Genomic DNA, 21,425 nt, shown 5'->3' with positions numbered 1-21,425 from the left:
GAGGGTCACACCACCAGGCATCGGAATGTCGCGTCCCAAATTGGCCCTATCTTGCAGGAGAGCAACGGCATATGTCAAAGTTTTGTTTTACACGTCACTGACTATACGACATTCAATGTATGCTGCTCATCTCCAAAATAGGTCGCCATATATTTGAATCCATCTATTCAACTGTGCTTATCCTGAACAGGATCGGAGCCTATCCCAGCTGACTTCAGCCTGACTACACTCTGAAGTGGTAGCCAGTCAGTCGCAGGGGGCATATAGAAATGAAATATATTTATTTTAATGTTTGATGGGTTTTTTTTGCCTCTAGCGCCCTCTGTTGACCACTGTCAGAAGCTCCATACCACTTATTATTTGTAAGCAGTGTTTTTCCTGCACGGTGCTCATGTTAGCTGTCCAAACATGAACTAAAGTTAATTGAATTATGTTCGAGCCCATAAACACTTTCATTGTGCTTGTAAAGAGCATCCAGGAAATTTGTGTATTTAATGAGCGGCGAGGACACAAGTTGTCAAGTAAGAGTGACGTTTATTCACAGTGTCTCTGTTGTTATTGTTGGGTTATCTGGAGGCGAAGACGGGCCGTATCTTCATACTGATGGCCTTGAGCGAGTACCAGCTACCCTTCCAGTTCATCCACACGATGCCGTCGTCTGTGCCGTGCTTGGCCATCTGCTTGGTGTAGGCTCCGCCGATGTAGTACCGGCCGTTGGGATTGGCCGAGTGGCAGCGGTTGTACCACCACCCGCCGCCATCTTCTCTGGCGCACTGCTTGGTGGGGTCGCCGGGGTTCCTGGAGTCAAGTGTAAGGGAGGGTGAGCGAGAAGGGAAGGATTTTTGACGACACAGAGGTATAGGGGCCGAGACCCCCCAAATCTGCAATGTACACATGGCCACACACACACACCAGTTGTCATTGTCTCTGTCGTAGGTGCTGAACTTGGCGCCGTGGTGTTTGGTCATCGTGCGATTTTCCCCAAACAGCTCCAAAGCGCCGTCCAAGAGACAGTTCCCGGCGTTGCCCGAGTAATCATTCACCGACAGCATGTAGTTGGACGATTCGGACTGCATGGTGAACTGGCGGTACAGCCCGTGGACCTGAACGCAAAGCGACATAACGCCGACTGCTCAGTACCGGTAAGTACATTTGGGTTTGTCAAGACGGCAAGCCGCCTGCTCACATTGGCGCCCGTCCAGTCCTGCATCTCGAAGAGAAGCTCTGTCGGGCCCATCTTGGTCAGCTGACTAATGCGCTCGTTGCCCAGCCAGTATTCGCCTGTCACGTGACAAAAAGTGAGATTCGTGGTGCTGCTCCTTTTTGAGGCAAGGGAGAGAGAGAAGAAGAAGAAAAAAAAAAAAAAAAAGACTGACCTGGTCTCTCACAGTAACCCTTGCCCACATCCAGCGCGATGTTCCCAAAACCACGTCGGTAATCGTCCCAGCGTCGGCCAAAGTCCACGCTGCCGTCCAGTCGGTTCTGGATGAGGAGCCATCCTGGTAGACAAGGTTCATGTGAGACAATGTTTCTCACCAACTGGGGTCCCCACCACCCTTACCCAGGGCTATAATGGTTTCGGATTTTTCACTGTAGTTTGTTTTTATTTCGTTTAGACTTTTTTATTTTTTAATTACGTTGGTTTGAAATAAAGTATTATTTTAAACAACAATTTTCAAACTGTTTAGACTGTTGGACTTTTCCTTCTTCTGTACAGACAAACAGAAATATTTATTTTGGTTAACCCACCCCCAATTTTTTTTTTTTCAATTTTCGTCTTCATTATTAATAACTCCAATAACCTTGCCCCTACCTACCTCCGTTGTTAGTGCTTTGGTCACAGAAGACTTTGTACGGGGACGCCAAGGGATCCGGTTGGATCATGTACATCTGTGAGTCTTTCCCGCCATGGCGGTAGATGTCCTCGCACTCCTTTCCTGGAAGTACAGGAAGCTATTTGAGCTTTTATTTTGACAGGACTACCATTTGACTGCCATTTTTCTCACCGGTCACCACGGGGATGGGGCATTTGGTCTGGCATGGATCCTTGCACCCCTCCCTCTGTGCCTTGATGGCCTTCTCCAGCTTCTCGATCTTCAGACGGATCTTGTCCACGACGCCCTGCGTGGGTATGACAACGACATTCCCCCGTCTGTGAAGTCCGTCACCGCCGATGACTAACTCACCGTTGGCAACCGACCGAATGTTACTAAAGGCGGCTATATTTGCCGCTAAAAGGGGGAGGTGATCCCATAAATAGTAGAACATATTTGTTGCTAGGGTAGTCTGAAAAGTGGCTCGATACGGCAACAAACGTCTAATTGCAATCAACGCATGTGGTGTGCCACCCACCTGCAGGACACGAATGGTGGAGGGGAACACGGTGTCGACCGTCTGCTTGATGAAGGCGTGCTGTTCCTCCACCTGACTGGTGAACTGATTGACCACCCGCCCGTTGTCTGCGGGGACAGGAAGTGCATGATTGGGCGCGGGGAGCCCGGGAGGTGAGAAGCGCTTCGCGGGTGAGCGGAGTCACCTCCGATGATTCGCTGGCGCTCGGTCAGCGAGGAGGACATGTCGTTGGCAAAGTTATAGACCACGTTGGACGAGCGCGACAGCTCGTCCACCAGAGGCCTCAAGTCGTTGATGCTCTGGAACAAACAGGAAACGGCTGATTGGCCAAAGGGCTGTTTTTGGAGGCTCCGCCCACTAAAAATGTTCGCAATAAAGCGGTAGTTCGCAACCACTGTGCCGTGACAAATTATCCAATTTCAATGAATTGGTCTCGCGCGTATTATTTTATTCTACGTCAGTGACATCATGGTTGGGGAAACTGTGGCGTAGACTTACTGTCGCGACGCTCCTCTCCTGCTTGAGCAGCGCGGTCTTCAGCTCGCAGCCGGTGGGACACAGCACACCCTGGCGAGAACGGTCAAGCGTAGACATGAATCGTAACTAAATCTCAAAGCGAAGGCTAGACTGTGTTGGAAAAACAAACAAACAAAAAAACACCACCACTGGTCCACAGCAAATTTTTAATCTGAGATGACTTCTTGCGTGCCTTAACGTATTTTTTTGATGGCATGTTTAAAAACTTTTGGGATAGTGATGGTTTAAATGTTCAGTGTGACGTATGAAAGCTTGCGCAATATGGATTTGACCACGCCTTGCGATTTATAGCTATGACATTTCAGAACAAAAAATCCACCTGTTGCTGAACTTAAGAAATTTTAAGTCATAAATAGTACCAAATATATATTACGAAAACCTAATGTGCTCAAGAAAAAAAAACGAGGGCAGATTCAGAATCTGTGCAAAAATGGAGAAACGTTTACTTGCATTGCAGATTAAAAAAAAAAAAAAGTTAAAATGTATTAACCAGCGTAATGTAATTGGCATTTTCCCTTAATTTTGCAATTGTAATTTAATACGCAATTATTTTTTTCCAGGACTTCAAGGCATTCTTTTAAGCGTTCACGACAATGTCACAACTTTCTACGAAACAATTGAACATAAAACAGTCACTCAGAAATCAGATTACGACAATACTGAAATCAATCTGTGGATTTATCACTTCAACTCGTTGTTTCACAAAATGACGACATGTAAACATATGGACTCCACTTTTTAAGTTTTTCTGCGGCGGAAAAATCAAACGTACCAATTCTCCGGCACCGTACGAACATCCGCCCGACTCGGGGTGCACCTTCTTCTCCTCCTCCACCTCCTGTCCTCTGGACGTGGTGGTCGGACGTCCTTGATACCTGGGCAGATGCCATGTCAGCATCATGGTTTCAACCGTGTGTGTGTAAAAAGACAGACCTTCCGCCACCACCAATGGGAGGCGGCGTATAGCGGTTGCGAGTGTAGGAGTCCTGGACCCCAGTCTTTGGGCGGTGGCCGCGGACATCGGGTGCCGATTCGTCCTGTAAACACAAAGACGCTTGGCAATGTGGACAACGAAGAGTCCGACGGACTGCACGGTGGGATGAACGGTTAGGACGCAATGACTGCAAAACGGATGGACGGCTCGATGAAGAGCGTGACGTACCGTCGTGTTGGTCTTGGACGGGATCTTTGTGTCCTGCACGCAAAGCACAAACGGTCAGTCGCTAGTTTGAACGGAGGCCGTGTTAAAAGGGGATGGCTGCGCTCACCGTGTCATATTCGTCGTAGTCCAGGTTGCCCCGTGAGGCGGCCCCACTCACGCAAAGGACCAGCAGCAGCAACGTGCGCGTCGTCTTCATTTCGGCTTTGCTCGTGTCCGGCGGCTCTCAAAGACCCCTTTTATGCTCACCCGCTCCACCCTTTGCTCCTATTGGCGGATCTCTGAGAGTACGGGTCATTGCACGGCAAACATGACCAGGACTGACGGGAAACTTGGTCAGTGTCAGGAACCTTGCTGGATGTTTGAGTCCAAAGGGTCATCAGCATGTTGAAGTTGCGTTTATTGGATTGGATTTTTTTTTTTTTTAACAACACACTTCAGTGATACACAAAACATTACAAACTCCAAAAAAGCGAGGGAGTCAGCCTCCAAAAACATGTCAAGTGAAAGAAGGCTAAAGTTCAGGAAGCAAAAACATCCCGATATTTTGTCCACAAATTAGGGACGTTGCTCCAAGACACTTAGTTTGGGAGTGGCGCTCCTCAGGGATTCTATTCCAGACCTAGTGAGAAGTTGATCCCGTGAACGATGCCGATGATGATGGGTTGCCAGGCAACCAGGTACCGGAGCCAGTCCAGCAGCTGTCCGTATAGGACGTGCGTCTTTTCCCAGCTGGATGTGGGACCAGGTTAAGGACTGACAAGCAAACATGTCAGCACACACACACACACACACACAGAATTGGACAAAAGGATACGGGTTGTTCATCATTGTTTTCAAGTCCACCTTCTCGTTGCAGTATGGGCAGGTCTGCTTCTTCCCCACGATGCACCAACCACGGATGCAGAACTCGTGGAATCTAAAAGGCCACGTGGCCGGTTAAGGTGCGAACAGGAAGCGGCCGCTGCGAAGATGCTTTGGAGGTGGTGAGGATACATGTGACCGCAGGACAGCTGGTACGTGTCTTCGATGACGCCCTCTTCATCCACGTCCACCAGGATCTTCTGAGCGCAGACGGCACATATGTGCTCGCTCAAACTGCGGCTAGGTATACCGCCGCGGCTGTAGTACTGTGCACACGCACACACACGCCATTTCTTTATTATTACCGGTATTATTATTTTTCTTATATAATAAGTAAACATACCACAGACTATGATCCGCAAATCACAACTATAAATATAATTTCTAACTCATCTCCGACCAGTGATTTTCACCGGTGGTATGTATGCTTGTTGAGTATATTTAACACATGTTACCCCGATAGTGGACGCCATAAAGTCGGAACAGATCTCTGCAAAGTCCCGGCCCAACACACCATAGTAAAGCCCGTAGAACAACATGACCACGCCCACGTCCATAGAGTCCTCTGCCTTGATCCTGCACATCGACACAAACGTCAGGTCGCGGCGAGCGTCACGTTTGTCACGTCGACTCACCTGAAGAAGACGTTGAAGCCAAACATAGTGAGCATGATGGCCACGTAGCCCAGGAGCCCCACGGCGTAGCTCAGCTTGTAGATCAACAAGAACCACTTGTACACCATCCTAACGAGAGAAGGAGTTTGACGCAAAATTACAGCTACAAATCACCACGGATGGAAACCTGAGGATTGTATTTTGGTAATGCTGCCGCCTACCTTGGTGTCCTGCAGGAGAGCGGCTTACGCGTGGCTCTGAAGATGACATAGCTGGTGATGACAGAGAAGACACCCCACATGGACAGGAACCTCCACCAGTAGAGTTTGATGGTGAAGTAAAGAGGAACCACCCACATCTGGACCAGCGTGACCAGCTGAGGACAACTAGTGTGAGACCTCCTGAAGCAACACACGCACGCGCGCGCACACTTACGTTGTAGGAGCGGTGATGGCGTAGCTTCCACTGGACCAGCACGATCTGGGCCACCACAAGAGTGGCGACCAAAATCATAACCATCTCGGCGTGCATGGCCTCGTGACCTTGATGTTTGACGTGCAGACGCTCATGTTGCATCCTGCAGACATGGTTGCTAAAATGAGTCCTCATTTCATGAATTTTTATTTGCATAGACTGGTTTACCCTGAACTGAGGCGTATTAAATATGAACTATTGCAGGAAGAGCGGGGTCGGTCCTCTCACCTCCAGCTTTCTCTGTGAGTCATTTTCAGCAGGTCATCCTACAGGCAGCAGCGAAGATTTGATATTTATGGAAGTACAGTACTGTCATTTCTGTCAACACGGAGGACTCAATTTTGGAGCCTTATGCCACGTCAAAGCCGCAGTATTTCCCCCCACCACCCTCAAACACGCTAAGTGTTAGCCACGAGGACAACAGTGAGTCCTTTAAAAAATGTATACATGTATATAAATAAAAGATTGTATGGCTTTCGCGAATTAACCTACCTGGGGTTGTACACCCGCCATCCCGGCGAAATCAGAGTGTCCCGGTGTCAGTTAGCCGAGCACGCTAACAGCTGTAAGCATAATTACCAACTGTACGGCAAGACAGAAAGGTCAAAATTCATGGCGAAGAATTTAATGTCGCCTTGTACCTGTATTTAGAACACGCTATTATATCGTGTTTTTTTATTTTGAAAAGCAGTCAGCGAGGCAGTGAAGTTTTCAAACCTTTTATTCAATTGAAACAGAGTCAACAAAAATAAACATTTTGCTTCTTCCAGATGACTTGAAGTCAACCTGTGGGAATAGACAAGAGAAGCCTTAACATCTGCCCCACAACTAACAAATGACCATCGAGCAACGTCGCTCAGACATCCAAGGAAGTATTAAGCCATCTTTGGTCAAATGACCTCTGGTGGAAACTACGAATGGCAGGAAAAATCGTCATCACAGCGACTCAGACATTTAAATAATCACCCAAAAATAATATTTACATTCCCGAGTGGCTCACAAAATGGCCGCCAAAGGAAGTCCAACCTAAGAGTGAAAAGAAGATGGTTAGTTTAAATGTCAACTAACTTGCCAAAATTAAATAAATGTTCTTAGTCGCTCAGACATCCAAGGAAGTATTAAGCCATCTTTGGTCAAATGACCTCTGGTGGAAACTACGAATGGCAGGAAAAATCGTCATCACAGCGACACAAATGTTCAAATATTCACCAAAAAAATTAAATAAAACGCATACCTGTTTGGCTCACAAAATGGCCGCCTCAGCTACTCCACCCTAAATGAAATGAAAGTTAGTTTAAATGCCAACTACATTGACAAGAAATAAAAAGTTGTGGGTCGCTCAGACATCCAAGGAAGTATTAAGCCGTCTTTGGTCACATGACCTCTGGTGGAAACTACGAATGGCAGGAAAAATCGTCATCACGGCGACACAAATGTTCAAATATTCACACAAAAAATAAAATGCATACCCGACTGGCTCACAAAAATGGCCACCAAAGGAAGTGCACCCTGAAAGTGAAAATAAGGTTAGTTTAAATGTCAACTAACTTCACCAAAATAAATACATTTTCTTAGTCGCTCAGACATCCAAGGAAGTATTAAGCCATCTTTGGTCAAATGACCTCTGGTGGAAACTACGAATGGCAGGAAAAATCGTCATCACAGCGACGCATATGTTCAAATATTCACCCCAAAAAATCCCCCAACCCAATACATACCCGTCTGGCTCACAAAATGGCCGCCGCAGGAATGCTGGCCTGAAAGTGAGACGAAAGTTAGTTTAACTGTCAACTACCTTGACAATAAATTAATAAAAAGTTGTGGGTCGCTCAGACATCCAAGGAAGTATTAAGCCGTCTTTGGTCACATGACCTCTGGTGGAAACTACGAATGGCAGGAAAAGTCGTCACCACAGCGACAAAAACATTTTAGTAACTACTTTTTGAAAATACCTGAAATGCTCTTGATTGCTTGCTTTGAAAAATGCCATTAGGGGACTTTCACCTGGTAAAGAAAATCGAGTATGTCAGTTTTCTATGTAAATGGCCATTACAAGAAGACACATTTTGAAGTTCGCTCAGACATCCAAGGAAGAATTAAGCCGTCTTTGGTCACATGACCTCTGGTGGAAACTACGAATGGCAGGAAAAGTCGTCATCACAGCGACAAAACTGTACAAACCGGCACTAAAATTTTTAACTTACCGGTTCATGGTTGCTTGCTTCCAGCATGGCCACCACGGGACATTCACCTGCAAAGTGGCATAAAAGAAATTAATTTTCCATGTAAACCGAGTCAACTTCAGGTCATTAAAGTTGTTCGCTCAGACATCCAAGGAAGTGTTTTGCCGTCTTTGGTCATGGTGACCTCTGGTGGAAACTACGAATGGCAGGAAAAATCGTCATCACAGCGACGCATGTTCAAATATTCACCCCAAAAAATCCCCCAACCCAATACATACCCGTCTGGCTCACAAAATGGCCGCCGCAGGAATGCTGGGCTGAAAGTGAGACGAAAGTTAGTTTAACTGTCAACTACCTTGACAATAAATTAATAAAAAGTTGTGGGTCGCTCAGACATCCAAGGAAGTATTAAGCCGTCTTTGGTCACATGACCTCTGGTGGAAACTACGAATGGCAGGAAAAATCGTCATCACGGCGACACAAATGTTCAAATATTCACACAAAAAATAAAATGCATACCCGACTGGCTCACAAAAATGGCCACCAAAGGAAGTGCACCCTGAAAGTGAAAATAAGGTTAGTTTAAATGTCAACTAACTTCACCAAAATAAATACATTTTCTTAGTCGCTCAGACATCCAAGGAAGTATTAAGCCATCTTTGGTCAAATGACCTCTGGTGGAAACTACGAATGGCAGGAAAAATCGTCATCACAGCGACACATATGTTCAAATATTCACCCCAAAAAATCCCCCAACCCAATACATACCCGTCTGGCTCACAAAATGGCCGCCGCAGGAATGCTGGCCTGAAAGTGAGACGAAAGTTAGTTTAACTGTCAACTACCTTGACAATAAATTAATAAAAAGTTGTGGGTCGCTCAGACATCCAAGGAAGTATTAAGCCGTCTTTGGTCACATGACCTCTGGTGGAAACTACGAATGGCAGGAAAAGTCGTCATCACAGCGACAAAAACATTTTAGTAACTACTTTTTGAACATACCTGAAATGCTCTTGATTGCTTGCTTTGAAAAATGCCATTAGGGGACTTTCACCTGGTAAAGAAAATCGAGTATGTCAGTTTTCTATGTAAATGGCCATTACAAGAAGACACATTTTGAAGTTCGCTCAGACATCCAAGGAAGAATTAAGCCGTCTTTGGTCACATGACCTCTGGTGGAAACTACGAATGGCAGGAAAAGTCGTCATCACAGCGACAAAACTGTACAAACCGGCACTAAAATTTTTAACTTACCGGTTCATGGTTGCTTGCTTCCAGCATGGCCACCACGGGACATTCACCTGCAAAGTGGCATAAAAGAAATTAATTTTCCATGTAAACCGAGTCAACTTCAGGTCATTAAAGTTGTTCGCTCAGACATCCAAGGAAGTGTTTTGCCGTCTTTGGTCATGGTGACCTCTGGTGGAAACTACGAATGGCAGGAAAAATCGTCATCACAGCGAGCGGATGAAGAAATCAAGAAAAAAAGTAGAACATGAAGTTTCTAACCTGTTGTAGTTTCCAGACGAGATGAGCGCAAGCCCTGCAATCACAATGAATCGCCGATTTCAAAAGGGCACTTTCACCACGTGTTGACATAGCAAACACGTTGACCTAACCTAGTTAAAGTTGTTCCAAAAACTACTCAGGGTTGATTTTAAAAAAAATGTCGAAATAAGCACTACACATGTTGTGTCGCGTGATATTGACGAATTATGAAACAGTGGTCCCTCGGAACAAGGTGGCGACGAAAAGGCCATCGGCAGCCATCCGTGTACTAAAATAATCCAACACGCAAACTACCTGGACAATATGACACACTAATGCTTTTTTATGAAGTAGAGCAAAATATTAGATAATTAACCGTGGACATTGAATTTTAGTTACCATCATCTTCTCGCTTGCCTTGTGTCGTTGCAGACGGGATCCGAATGTTTCGGACGGACTCCGATCCTTTGTATATGTAGCCCTTGTACACCATTGCCATCTGGCGGCTGGAGGGGAAACGACGGACGACGGGCACTTTCCTAAACGTGTTCCTGATTGGTGGACGTTACATTGAAGCCGATTGGACGCCCTTCCCCCCGCCTCCGTCTGCTTCTGCTGCTGCTGGTGTTGCCATGATGATGATGGTGGTGGCATCCTCCTCCTCACCCCTCCTCACACACACACACACACACACACATACACACACGCACTCACACTCACACACGGAGGCAGAAAAGGATGGCTTGAGGCTGGAACACACACATGCTGCTTGGCCGTGCGTCCGTCGCACTGGAACCTGGTGAGTTTATACCCTCCCACTTTTTTATGACCCTTACGCAGTGATGAGATGCTGGGTGAAGGAGTGAAGATGGAGGGATGATGATGGAGGGAGGAGACAGTAGCATCTGTAGCTTGTCCGTGTGCGACATCCGGCCTGTGTGTGCGCATGAAGTTAGCATCCCGAGTGCTAACAGTGACAGCAGCTATGCCACAGGAATGACATGGTTACTGTCACATCCTTAAATGCAAACTATACTGAATGTCACTTTTCAAGATTACAGAAAAGATGATTCCATATAGTAAACGCCCACCAGTAGCAGGGGGTTAGGGACCAAACTCTGCCGCGAATTGTGAAATTTTTATACTTAACATATATCAACAGTTTAAACCAGTAAACATACCATCAACTATGCTTCCAAAACTCAATAAACCAGTGGTCGACAGAACAGTACCTTGAGATACAGTACGTAGCAATACATTTTTCGTGATGAGAGCCGTCTTTGGCTGATTTTTATGCTTTGGCTTAAGAACAAAAAATTGAGATACGGTTACAAATGTTCTAAAAAAAGGGGGGGGGGGTTCAGGCTGCTTAATGCCACTCCCAGTTTAAGAGAATTACATGTTGTGTTCTGTTTATTGCCTCTGGAGAGTTTACTATCTTAATGCTAAGAAAGAATGGAAAATGCATCAGATAAGTTAACAGATGTACCATCATTGTGGCTATGTTATAACCCTTCAGGCAACTGATAGTTGACCACAAATAGTGCAGTAGCATGTGTAGACTGATAATATCACAATATACTCAGTCATATCTTCTTTATCCTCTGCGGAGTTCAATTAATATTACTACCATTTATTGAGTTACTCACAGTAGTTGTGAAACTTTCATTTGTTTCTGCATGACTGCATTATGCACCTCCTCAGAAGGGATTCATGTAATTTCCATTTATTTAAATGAACAAAGAGACACAAGTCACTTGAGTTATGACCAGGGTCACTGAAGAAATTGTTTTTGGCACAAGACCAATCAAACACCAAGCTAAAATTATGGTAAACTCAATTGAGATAGAAAGAGCGTATGAAACCAAGTTTCTCGGATTAGTAATAGACTCAAAACTATGTTGGAAGCCACATATCGATAACGTAAAAAGAAAAATAGCCAAAACCGTAGGGATCCTCTACAAAACCAAGGAAGTGCTAAATAAGAGATCTTTGTACACATTATACACTTCATTATTATTACCATATATGACCTACCGTGTGGAAATATGGGGAAATGCCTGCAAAACAAACACACTCCCTATTCTCAACCTACAAAAAAAAGCAATTCGAATTATTAATAGATCAAAATATACGGAACCCACAAATCCACTATTTATCAAATTAAATACGATGAAATTTTATGACCTGGTTGACTTTAAAATCGCCCAATTAATGTACCGTACAAAGCACACAATAACCTGCTCTGCCAAAACATTCAGAAGTTTTTCGAAATTCGAGAAAGCAGCTATGATTTAAGAGGTACCAACTTATTCAAAAAACTCAAAACAAGAACAAACATCAAGCAAAGAAGCGTATCTATCAAAGGTGTTAATCTGTGGAATAATCTCGAAACGGACCTGAAAATGAGTAAATCGCTTGCTGAGTTCAAAAACAAATTCAAAGAAATTGTACAAACAACCTACATCAATCAGAGTTCAAATGATAAATTCAAAACATTAAATATAATGATAAATCAGAACTAAGTTGATAAATAGAGAAAGGTATATAAATATCCATTATGAATACAAGAGAAAATTGACACAAGAGTGTCAGGGTGTGGAAGTATATAATCCCGATACAAACCAAAAGTTGTAAAATATCACGGTTAAGGGTAAAGTATGAGCCTTAATGGAGACTTCTTTCTTCTTACTTTTTTCTTTTCTGATTGATATAAAAATGATTTATTAGATACAATCACATAACGGGGTAGGACTAGATAAGTTTTTTACTTCTTCCTACTCCCTTGAACATAATAACTGTGTTGAATGAAGATTGATTTCTTTCTTTTTACTTTTTTAATCTACCTTATTTTCTGTCAAATTATTACTGTATATATGTTTTATGTTCAATAAACAAACAAACAAACAAATTGAATTTGCATGTCAAGGTGCCACGGCAAATGCATGTGTGCTAGACTAGACATGCAGTATGCAGATTATGTGTAGATTTTAGGATCAAAGGCTCCAATTTTGGTCTCCATGGCAACCACAGCATCACCCTCACTCTGAAGACACGAGTGTGACCTACTTAACTCTTCTTGCGGCAGGGGGGGGGGGGCATTTTCATGGTAACCGTCTTCTTCTACTTGTCGTCGACAGGACGCCAAGTGAACTGAGCGCAATGTCGTCTGTTTGAATGTTTGACGGCTTAGTTCGCTTATGCCTTGGGTCGGCTCTGACACCCTCATTGACTGAGGGCGGCGCGGACGGCATCGCAGCGGAGACGTCCCTCAACCATCCCGCCACTACAGCCGATGGCGGCGCATCAACATTCTCCAGACAGCAGCAGCGAGGAGTGCACCGTGCTTGAGGCTCCGCCCACTAAGGATAGTTGCCCGCAACATGGCGGCAAGGTGAGGTGGCCGCGTAGCCACGTGATTCGCGCCCACGCCGTCGCCATCCTTGACCCTGTGTCATCCGCAGGTCTCCGATTACTGTTGCATGTGCACGCGTGCACTGTGCGGTGAGTGCGTGCCTGAGCACAGTGAGCACCACAGGGTGCCTTTAGGCGAGGCCTTGGAGCAGCACCGGCACACCTTGGAGGCGGAGATGAGGGCGGCACATGACAGGTGAAAGAGGATAGTGATTAGAGTCGTTGTGCCTTGGACTTAAGTTATCAAATTTGGGACTTAGTTGGCTAAAAATGAGAAGACTGACTTAGAATGAACCAGACTTGACTTGACAAATCTTCCCTTAAACATAGTGTGTCCTTTTTTTTGAAAGAAACTTTTATTTTTTGCATCGTGTATAAGATGCTGTATATGAAGGCACCTCACAAAGATGCCATTTAAAAATGATGAATACAGACACTCATTGGAAAGTGGCTAATGTGTGGTTAAATATGCAACACACAAATATTAATTGCATTAACCTGACTATAGAAAATCAAAATGCATCCTAAAAGAGTCTGAAAACATGACTTTGGGGATTTTATTGGGACAGGACAAGCCAATCAACCTCTTCTGGACTAATACTGTCATTTTACCAATAGATGTTGCTGTTGCACTCTACTTGTCTTGCTTTTTTCGGGGTGATTGCCCACTCTGAGGTGAGGCTGTTTTTTTTTGCTGCCACACTTCCTCTCTCATCCATGTATATGAACAGGAACTTTGCAAATTCAGCTATTTTAACGATGAAATCATGGATATTATTGGATTTCAAAAGAAACTAAATACAACAGAGAACTAAAGTTGATGCAACTATTATTTTATTTATTTATTTATACTCTTACCGTGCAAGTGAGGCTCCGCCTCCCCTGGCCGCATGTCCCTGCTTTGAATTAAAGTAATAACTCGACTTACTTGAAATTTAGTGGGGACTTGGCCTAATTCGTTTGAGTTTTGCCACAGTAACTTGAGAGTTCTACCAGCTGACGTTGATCTGGTATGTTCTTCATGGTCATATAACCACAATAGATACCGCACGTAAGACTGCATCAATAAGGTGACCTGACTTCCCCAAGACAAAATGACTTGAGACTTGCAAGTGTGACTTGATCCCAACTCTGCGGCCTGGCCGGTTTGAAAGTCCTTCTGGAATCACCAGACGGCCTTGTGCTCTCCAGACTACCGCAGATTTCGGCCGCCGCCGTCGTGGTGGGAGATATGGTCCAGCAGCTGACCAATCAGAGGGCGGCCATCGAGGAGGACATCCTGTCCAGCTTCGAGGACCTTCACAAGCAGCTGGACGTAAGGAAGAGCGTTCTTCTCATGGAGCTGGAGGTGACCTTTGGCCTTAAGCACAAGGTGAATGAAATGAAACAAAGCATTTTGGGTAACCACGCAGTAAAGTGGTTCTGAAACTGGGAGGGCCCCTGTGAGCTTATGTTGTCCTGTGTTGACCCCAGGTGCTACAGTCTCAGCTGGAGAGCCTCCAGCAGGGAGAGGACGCTGTGTCATCCGCCTGCACCCGTACGGAGGAAGTCTTGGCGACGGAGGCATGCGCTGGTAGCTTGGAAGTGGAGCTGGACCTCAAGGGGAAGCTGGAGGAATTGGCCAGACGAGGTCTGTCGTGCCAGCCAGAGGAGAACGACCAGCTGGACCTGGTCCTGGAAACGGACGGCCTGCGCAAGTGGATCCATAACCTGGGCACCATCGTGACCACCAGGTAAGAGGCTCCCAACTTGAAGCGAAAACTTCACAGAAAAGTCCAAAGGGAAAATCTGTCAGGAGGAGTGAGGCTCAAATTCTCGCCGCAAGAGTGTCTGATTTTTATCCACATCGTCCTGTTCCTCAGTGCTGTCGCGAGCCAAAGCGAGGCGATGGGCGCCGGCCTGGAACAATGCATCGTGGGACTTCCTTCCTCTGTCACCATAGTAACCAGAGACAAATCCGGAGGGGCTTGCAAGAGCGGAAATGCTATCCTGTCAGCTGAGGTGGTGCACGTGGCCGCCAAATGAAGGTGTGGGCGAGGCTTTGCTGACCTCGTCGTCTTTGTCGTTTTCTTCCCGTAGGTGTTCACGCCCGACGGCAGCATCGTGGACGGCGAGATTGTGGACCACAAGAATGGAACGTACGAGTTTGTCTACGTGCTGCCCAAAGAGGGCGACTTTTCACTGGCGCTGCGTCTGTACGACCAACACATTAAAGGAAGTCCCTTCAAGCTGAATGTTGGCACGTCACAGGTGGGCGAATAAAACACAGAGAAGGCTGAGTGGGTTTCGTCAAAGTTATGCTCATAGGACCGGTTTTGACTCTACCAATGAAGACACACACGACTGAGCGAGAAACCCAATTCACTCTCGGGTTCGCGGGTTTGTCAAATCTTAATCTGACACCCTCCCCGCCAGGTGTCGCCTTCCACCACCACACCCTCCAACTCCGCGGCCAACGCCACGCCGTCCACGGGCTCCTCGGAGGGTGCCAAGAGGCGGGGAAAATCCCCCGGCCAGAAGAAGAAGGGCTCCAAGAGGGCTAGCAGCGCCCTGGGAACGCCGCGTCGCAAAACCCAGAACCCCATCGAGGACGACCTCATCTTTCGGATCGGAACCAAGGGGCGGAACAAAGGAGAGTTCACCAACCTTCAAGGGGTCGCCGCAGCTGCCAGCGGCAACATCCTGATCGCTGACAGCAACAACCAGTGTGTGCAGGTGACACCACCCTCGTGAAGTTACTGTAGCGAGCGCTTAAAAGATTGTCAGTCCGAGTGTTTAGTCAGGTCACAACTGGGATTGAAGCCATATTAACGCACGTTCATTTTCATTTTTTTGGGGGGGGGAGCTTAATCTTTAACCCTTTCATGCACCCTGTAAGCTAATAACATGATAGGCTGTCCACTGTAGTAACCGCTGTCCCTGAAAGGGTCAAAACCTAAACATTTCTGTATCTGATATACAATCTGATATCTGATACAGTGTAACCTTGACCTTGAAAAAATAATCGTCGCATATGAAATCGCAATCACAATATTGACACCAAATCGTATTCTTGTTTCCGCTGTTTCAGGTGTTCTCCAGCCAGGGGGAATTCAAGAGTCGGTTCGGGGTACGCGGACGGTCGCCGGGGCAACTGCAGCGGCCCACTGGGGTGGCGGTGCACGCCAGCGGTGACATTATCATCGCCGACTACGATAACAAGTGGGTCAGCATCTTCTCCAGCGATGGCAAGTTCAAGGTGGGTGTCAGTCTTGCGTGTTTATGGAAGTGCACATTTAATCGATAGCCTAGCAAGACATGATCATTGATGTGCACTGAATCGTCTTACTAGTGAGGTCAAAGAGCGCGCTAGTACTCGGACCGTAAGCTGGAGAACAAAGATATGAAATATTTGCTCAAGCAACTTTCCATTCGCGTTGGGCTCGCTAACGTCCTCATGCTAAGGTTGTCACGCTAATGCGGGTGGACAGGCCAAGCTGGGATCGGGCAGGCTGATGGGACCCAAGGGTGTGTCGGTGGACCACGAGGGTCACGTGATTGTGGTGGACAACAAAGCGTGCACGGTTTTCATCTTCCAGCTGAGCGGAAAACTCGTCACCAAGTTCGGGAGTCGCGGGAATGGCGACAAGCAGTTTGCAGGTGAGGTGCGCTGGCCGGATCACGTGACCGACTTCGGTGAATTAACCTCGTTTTTGGCTTGTGTCTCCGAGGTCCGCACTTCGCCGCTGTCAACAAGAACAACGAGATCATCGTGACTGACTTCCACAACCACTCCGTCAAGGTAGCGGGGTTTGCCTCATCAAAGATTTAAGACTTGTTTTTTCTGTAGCTTTCGTCTGTCATCGACATTCATCTTAAGATTTAGGATTTGTGCCCTGAAGTCTCAAAGAGAACTGGTTTCTCCTACAGACCGAGTCTATCCGACATCATCTCGGTTTGGTCATAAAACTTTGTGATACGGTGATGCTTGCCTACGTATGAGCTATTTACACCTACAATTATGGAGACCGTGCACCTGACCTCACCTTCGTTTCCTGTCAGGTGTTCACGCCCGATGGAGAGCTGCTTCTCAAATTCGGCTCCAACGGCGAAGGCAACGGGCAATTCAACGCCCCCACCGGCGTGGCTGTGGACACCAACGGGAACATCATCGTAGCCGACTGGGGCAACAGTCGGATACAGGTGCGCTATGTCAATTGTTTAAAAAAAAAAAAAAACTTCCTTGGTTGTCACTGTAGTAAAACTTAAAGGTCTTGACTGTCTTCCTGTCCGAAACGTGCAGGTCTTTGACGGCAGCGGTTCTTTCCTGTCCTACATCAACACGTCAGCCGACCCCCTGTATGGGCCGCAGGGATTGGCCCTGACCCAGGACGGACACGTGGTGGTGGCCGACTCAGGAAACCACTGCTTCAAAGTTTACCGCTACCTGCAGTGATGGCAAGACAGACGGAGAAGAGGCGGCGGCTGCCATTTTCATTTCGATGAGGTCAAAATTCGTTTCATAACATCCTTGGTTGGACAGCCAAGATGGCGGATGTGAGTAATGTCCTCTGATCGATTTGATGTCATTTTGTGATCGTACAATTCGGGTATGTATTTCACCTCCCAGCCTCCAGGAGGCGGTTAAGAGATAACTTCCTTAGCGTGGATGGCAAAAGGGCAAACCTAGCGGTCAACAGTATTGTGACTCGCAATTGCCCCCTTCCCCAGAGGGACAACACGGTGACCAATAATCATCCCTTTAAAGCGACCAGTTAAAATCTGACACTTTCGCATGATCGAAGGAATGAATCCGAGTGCCTGCTCACCACCAGCGACATCCACGTCAAAGACGGAGTGGGCGGAGTCGGCGAACGACATCAAACTTAATTAGCAAACTCATGAATTCATTTCATGCCATTCTTACTTTTGATTGTGTTCCATTGTGTGCATTGAAATTCTTAAGTGCCAAAGCGTTAAGTTCATCTCTCAATAGGATTGACTGACCTACACTACTCACAAAAAGTTTGGGTTTTTGAGCTTCTTAGCTGACTTTTTTAGGATGACACTAAAATGCGCCGCGACACAAAATGACTGCGTAAAAATCTGCATTGCAGCAAGACAATGAACTGCAATCACGGAAACAGGGCTACAGAGATACCGGAAGAGTCACAGAAAGGCATACAGTGGTACCTCTACTTACGAACGTCTCTTCATACGAAATTCTTTGTTTTTTACATGATGCACAACTCGCATTTATTGTGCAATAATCTAATTGTAATGTGCATTTGTTACATATTTGGATGCATTTTTATGCTTTCTAAAACATTTTTTTTCAGTCTCTGGCAAGCTTATTTTATTATTTATTTATTATTTTATTTATTTATTTTAGGTTCATCTTGAAATTGCGCCTAAAAGTCCAATATCCATAACTCTTTGTGAGTAGCACATTTTCTTCGATATTCAGTAGTCAGTAGTCAAAATGTGACACTAACTGGTGTCTTCGAAGCCTACAAGCCAGCACACACTACGAGCTCAGTGCTTTTGGCTGTTTTTAACTATTTCCCCACCAACACTGTCATTAGCAAAATTTATTAGATAGCATGTTCCCCGACCGCGGCTAACGTTCTTTGTTTAGTAGTATAGCAGCACTATCAAAGCTGGCATCATGGGTTTATTAGCATGTGGTGTAACTCGGCTAACATTATTCGCATGTTCATTGTGTGGCTAACACTTTTTTTTTTCGATATATGCATGTCCAAAGAGCTCCCGCATCGATTTTCTACAGTGCACATGGCGTCATATTTTATTGATTAGTTTCTGTGGTACACATGATGCATTAATCCCCTGCCATTCGTGAATAGCAGGTAGTCTAATTCACGCACTCCCCTCAAAAATGTTTATAGTTGCTCATTTTAATAGTTTAGACCTTAAATGTGCCACAAACTATGATGGTAAAAATAACTGAATGTAATTTCAAACTTATCTTGCATGACCTTGAAAAATAAATATCTCAAAGATCATTTGATCTCAGTCGAGCAAAAATCACAAACTAATTTTGGCTGATTTAGATCAGCCAACATACAATGATGACACACGTTCCTAATGTGTCATAGGTGAATTTCTGAATGCAGGGGATTACTGTAAATTGGTTGCATCGGATTTCCATAAATAACTTTTACAAGTGACCCAGGCTTGTCGACCAAAGATTGATGGGGAAAAAGTTAACCAACCAGCTTGTTATGCTATCAATGCTAACAGTCAAATCAAGACCAACGAGGGATGTTTATGTGCTATTGATTGTTAATCAGTTGTACATGTGAATGTTTCCTGTCTGCATGTCCATTTAAGAATCAATAAATTACTTTCTTCATCCATCCGGAGCGACACTTTGTCCCTTTGTAAGATCGGGGGCGCCTTCAGGGCAGGTCCAGCATGGCGTGTTGCTCCAGGATGCTCTGGGTCGCACCGTGGACCCTCTGTAGCGCGCGGATGAGAATGCGCAGGACAGGTTCTGCCTCGTGCTGACTCTGGGCGCACACCAGTCGCAGGAAGTACTCCCGGTCCGGGAGTGCGAGGAAGACCAGCTCTGCGGCTTGCCGGAGTACCCACGAGTGGTGCGGGGCCAGCGCCACCTGGTAGGCGTCCCTGTGGGGCACACGTGGCAAAAATGCTCACACTCTGTACTTGGGTAGATCCCCGCGTCAAAAAAGGATTGGTGAAAGTAGTACTGAATAAAAACGTACAGACTCTTAATTACTTATACAGATACATGAACAATCAAAGTACAGCATCAACCAAGTACAGTAAGGGGTGTGGCCATACCTGCTGAGCTCGCCGGGCGTCTTGAGGCGCCCTTGCTGGTCGGGCTCGTGCGTCAGACCGTCCAGCGTCATGGCGAGCCAAAGCAGCGATCGATGCAAACGCAGCAGCGTCCGGCAACCCGAATCGGTGCGGCGGGAAAAGTCCACCACGCCCGCTTGTAGCTCCGCCTCCGCCATGGAGCGCACTGAGCGGTATGCCTACAGAGAGAGCATAGGCAGCCCTTTTAGGTCCGCCGTACACCTGAACTACAGTGTTACCAATTGAAATTACTCTTGTTTTTTTCGGGTTAGACGTTTTTAATAAAGAATACATACAAATGGGTGAAGCCCCTGACACAACACTTTGCAAACTGTTTAGGCTGTCAAATGGTTAATGCGAGAATCTGCTACCATGTACTTGTTTGGCCAGCGAACGAATGAAGCCCCTATTTTACAGCAAACAAATGAGTTGCAGACGGTTGGCAACTGATGAAAACTTGTTGCAGAACCACACAGACTGCACATTTGGTCACAAAGCCGCTTGGGGTCGCACATTCTCAGCCCCTCTCACCCCTCCCTTCGGTCCATGTGTGCGAGCCAGCTGTCGGATCAGATCCATCTTCTCGTTGACCTTCTGAGAGAAGAACGAGACCACGGGTCCGAGAGACTCCATGAAACTGTTGACAGAAGAGAGTGCGCTCAGACTGCGATCCCGCCGTGCCTCGTGAATGAAGTGTACATGATCAGTTGATCCCAGCTCTGCAGGTACGGTTCCAGGAGGACATCGTCGGCAACTGAGACACTGGACGTCAAAAAGCGCAGCAGACGCCACGCTTGAAACGACTGGCCGGGGCACTCCTTAATGAAGGGTGGTGCTCCGTCAGGCTCCACCAATGGAGGCTGAGGCTGAGGGAAAAGGACTTTACACCAGGGGAAAAAAAATCCAAATACTACCCTGATTTATTTTTACCGTTGTTCTATGCGTCTGGCATGGGAAGTGTCCAGGGCCACAGTCTCCAATGCCACCCTGAGCTGCGGAGTGTGCGGAGAGCATTAAAAGCGCCTACCAAAGGTCAACAGGGAGGGCGTGTGGGTTGACAAGTCACAGTAAAAGCTGGCGAGTGAAGTGACTTACGGAGCCACACGGAGGTGAGGAAGAGAACCAGCACCAAGATGGCCGACAACAGGAGGCAGCGAAGCAGCGCCGTCGATCCGAGCGTGGCCATGGCGACCACTCACACAAAAATCTTCAAAATACACACACAAACACACACATTGATCATATTGTGTACTCTGTGACAGGCACACACTCATCACCGGATGAACTTTAAACTTGACCTTTGCGCTCTACTGTTTGTCGTTGCTACACAGAGACTCGCTACAGACAGTATCATACGTTGTAAAAAGTTGTCAGAAAAATAAATACTCAAATATAGTATAAGTTCCTGGAATTTCTACTTCGGTGCCGTAACGGAGTATTTGTACAGAAAAAGTATTGTTTACCTTTTTTATTGGATCAAAATGTAATTTTAGGTCTGAACACAGAGTGGCGCTGTGG

At 46.2% G+C, this 21,425-nt stretch overlaps 4 protein-coding genes, 1 long non-coding RNA gene and 12 other non-coding genes across 26 annotated transcripts; 1 reads left to right on the top strand and 16 right to left on the bottom strand.

The window, feature by feature from the left end:
- Positions 1–514: 514 nt before the first annotated feature.
- Positions 515–4,324, bottom strand: fgb (fibrinogen beta chain). Its single transcript, XM_086104940.1, has 13 exons — positions 4,158–4,324; positions 4,052–4,084; positions 3,823–3,926; positions 3,662–3,764; positions 2,851–2,919; positions 2,537–2,651; positions 2,353–2,459; positions 2,007–2,121; positions 1,818–1,937; positions 1,377–1,499; positions 1,187–1,281; positions 913–1,103; positions 515–798 (listed from the first exon to the last, which is right to left on the bottom strand). Exons 1-13 carry the CDS (start codon positions 4,245–4,247, stop codon positions 567–569), a joined length of 1,497 nt encoding a protein of 498 aa, XP_085961066.1. The 5' UTR covers positions 4,248–4,324; the 3' UTR covers positions 515–566.
- A 106-nt stretch (positions 4,325–4,430) lies between these two features.
- Positions 4,431–6,582, bottom strand: rnf175 (ring finger protein 175). 3 transcript variants are annotated; one of them, XM_086104941.1, is made up of 9 exons: positions 6,493–6,582; positions 6,229–6,266; positions 5,962–6,103; positions 5,748–5,902; positions 5,548–5,655; positions 5,368–5,488; positions 5,045–5,178; positions 4,866–4,967; positions 4,431–4,780 (listed from the first exon to the last, which is right to left on the bottom strand). In XM_086104941.1, exons 1-9 carry the CDS (start codon positions 6,511–6,513, stop codon positions 4,660–4,662), a joined length of 942 nt encoding a protein of 313 aa, XP_085961067.1. In that variant the 5' UTR covers positions 6,514–6,582; the 3' UTR covers positions 4,431–4,659. The 3 variants fall into 3 exon arrangements, with proteins under 3 accessions (XP_085961067.1, XP_085961069.1, XP_085961070.1); XM_086104943.1 differs by having other exon boundaries at positions 6,169–6,266; positions 6,493–6,581; XM_086104944.1 differs by lacking the exon at positions 6,229–6,266 and having other exon boundaries at positions 6,493–6,553.
- A 121-nt stretch (positions 6,583–6,703) lies between these two features.
- On the bottom strand, positions 6,704–10,173 carry LOC147209203 (uncharacterized). 4 transcript variants are annotated; one of them, XR_015100193.1, is made up of 14 exons: positions 10,071–10,173; positions 9,693–9,726; positions 9,438–9,484; positions 9,186–9,237; positions 8,952–8,990; positions 8,703–8,742; positions 8,462–8,500; positions 8,205–8,251; positions 7,953–8,004; positions 7,719–7,757; positions 7,470–7,509; positions 7,235–7,273; positions 6,984–7,026; positions 6,704–6,786 (listed from the first exon to the last, which is right to left on the bottom strand). It is a non-coding gene; the product is annotated as an uncharacterized LOC147209203 (long non-coding RNA). The 4 variants fall into 4 exon arrangements; XR_015100192.1 differs by having other exon boundaries at positions 7,235–7,509; XR_015100191.1 differs by having other exon boundaries at positions 6,704–7,509.
- On the bottom strand, positions 6,853–6,945 carry LOC147209215 (small nucleolar RNA SNORD14). The gene has a single exon (XR_015100355.1). It is a non-coding gene; the product is annotated as a small nucleolar RNA SNORD14 (small nucleolar RNA).
- LOC147209214 (small nucleolar RNA SNORD14) lies at positions 7,096–7,188 on the bottom strand. Its single transcript, XR_015100344.1, has one exon. It is a non-coding gene; the product is annotated as a small nucleolar RNA SNORD14 (small nucleolar RNA).
- LOC147209213 (small nucleolar RNA SNORD14) lies at positions 7,336–7,428 on the bottom strand. The gene has a single exon (XR_015100328.1). It is a non-coding gene; the product is annotated as a small nucleolar RNA SNORD14 (small nucleolar RNA).
- Positions 7,576–7,668, bottom strand: LOC147209212 (small nucleolar RNA SNORD14). Its single transcript, XR_015100334.1, has one exon. It is a non-coding gene; the product is annotated as a small nucleolar RNA SNORD14 (small nucleolar RNA).
- Positions 7,826–7,918, bottom strand: LOC147209211 (small nucleolar RNA SNORD14). The gene has a single exon (XR_015100331.1). It is a non-coding gene; the product is annotated as a small nucleolar RNA SNORD14 (small nucleolar RNA).
- Positions 8,074–8,166, bottom strand: LOC147209210 (small nucleolar RNA SNORD14). Its single transcript, XR_015100319.1, has one exon. It is a non-coding gene; the product is annotated as a small nucleolar RNA SNORD14 (small nucleolar RNA).
- Positions 8,320–8,413, bottom strand: LOC147209209 (small nucleolar RNA SNORD14). Its single transcript, XR_015100330.1, has one exon. It is a non-coding gene; the product is annotated as a small nucleolar RNA SNORD14 (small nucleolar RNA).
- On the bottom strand, positions 8,569–8,661 carry LOC147209208 (small nucleolar RNA SNORD14). The gene has a single exon (XR_015100327.1). It is a non-coding gene; the product is annotated as a small nucleolar RNA SNORD14 (small nucleolar RNA).
- On the bottom strand, positions 8,809–8,901 carry LOC147209207 (small nucleolar RNA SNORD14). The gene has a single exon (XR_015100318.1). It is a non-coding gene; the product is annotated as a small nucleolar RNA SNORD14 (small nucleolar RNA).
- LOC147209206 (small nucleolar RNA SNORD14) lies at positions 9,059–9,151 on the bottom strand. The gene has a single exon (XR_015100326.1). It is a non-coding gene; the product is annotated as a small nucleolar RNA SNORD14 (small nucleolar RNA).
- Positions 9,307–9,399, bottom strand: LOC147209205 (small nucleolar RNA SNORD14). The gene has a single exon (XR_015100366.1). It is a non-coding gene; the product is annotated as a small nucleolar RNA SNORD14 (small nucleolar RNA).
- Positions 9,553–9,646, bottom strand: LOC147209204 (small nucleolar RNA SNORD14). Its single transcript, XR_015100329.1, has one exon. It is a non-coding gene; the product is annotated as a small nucleolar RNA SNORD14 (small nucleolar RNA).
- Positions 10,174–10,323: 150 nt separating the features above from the next.
- trim2b (tripartite motif containing 2b) lies at positions 10,324–19,441 on the top strand. Of its 3 annotated transcripts, XR_015100190.1 has the most exons (14): positions 10,324–10,470; positions 12,865–13,065; positions 13,136–13,281; positions 14,277–14,457; positions 14,559–14,818; positions 14,948–15,086; positions 15,165–15,335; positions 15,501–15,800; positions 16,156–16,323; positions 16,556–16,724; positions 16,796–16,866; positions 17,127–17,267; positions 17,368–17,621; positions 17,695–19,441. XR_015100190.1 is itself a non-coding variant. In XM_086104938.1 (13 exons), the coding sequence occupies exons 2-13, from the start codon at positions 12,967–12,969 to the stop codon at positions 17,518–17,520; spliced, it is 1,998 nt and encodes a 665-aa protein (XP_085961064.1). In that variant the 5' UTR covers positions 10,324–10,470; positions 12,865–12,966; the 3' UTR covers positions 17,521–19,441. The 3 variants fall into 3 exon arrangements, 2 of the variants coding, with proteins under 2 accessions (XP_085961064.1, XP_085961065.1); XM_086104938.1 differs by having other exon boundaries at positions 17,368–19,441; XM_086104939.1 differs by having other exon boundaries at positions 10,369–10,470; positions 12,812–13,065; positions 17,368–19,441.
- On the bottom strand, positions 19,346–21,171 carry LOC147209201 (ceramide-1-phosphate transfer protein-like). 3 transcript variants are annotated; one of them, XM_086104945.1, is made up of 6 exons: positions 21,003–21,171; positions 20,838–20,899; positions 20,607–20,773; positions 20,421–20,544; positions 19,890–20,086; positions 19,346–19,712 (listed from the first exon to the last, which is right to left on the bottom strand). In XM_086104945.1, exons 1-6 carry the CDS (start codon positions 21,091–21,093, stop codon positions 19,484–19,486), a joined length of 870 nt encoding a protein of 289 aa, XP_085961071.1. In that variant the 5' UTR covers positions 21,094–21,171; the 3' UTR covers positions 19,346–19,483. The 3 variants fall into 3 exon arrangements, with proteins under 3 accessions (XP_085961071.1, XP_085961072.1, XP_085961073.1); XM_086104946.1 differs by having other exon boundaries at positions 20,439–20,544; XM_086104947.1 differs by having other exon boundaries at positions 20,838–20,930; positions 21,003–21,160.
- Between the last annotated feature and the right edge of the window lie 254 nt (positions 21,172–21,425).

The sequence above is a fragment of the Hippocampus guttulatus genome, chromosome 2, assembly GCF_054856545.1.
Source record: "Hippocampus guttulatus isolate MCC_2025c chromosome 2, RoL_Hgut_1.0, whole genome shotgun sequence".
In the NCBI taxonomy this organism is placed as follows: Eukaryota; Metazoa; Chordata; class Actinopteri; order Syngnathiformes; family Syngnathidae; genus Hippocampus; species Hippocampus guttulatus.
Note: the sequence above shows the minus strand (reverse complement) of the source record. Positions and strands in the feature narration are given on the sequence as shown.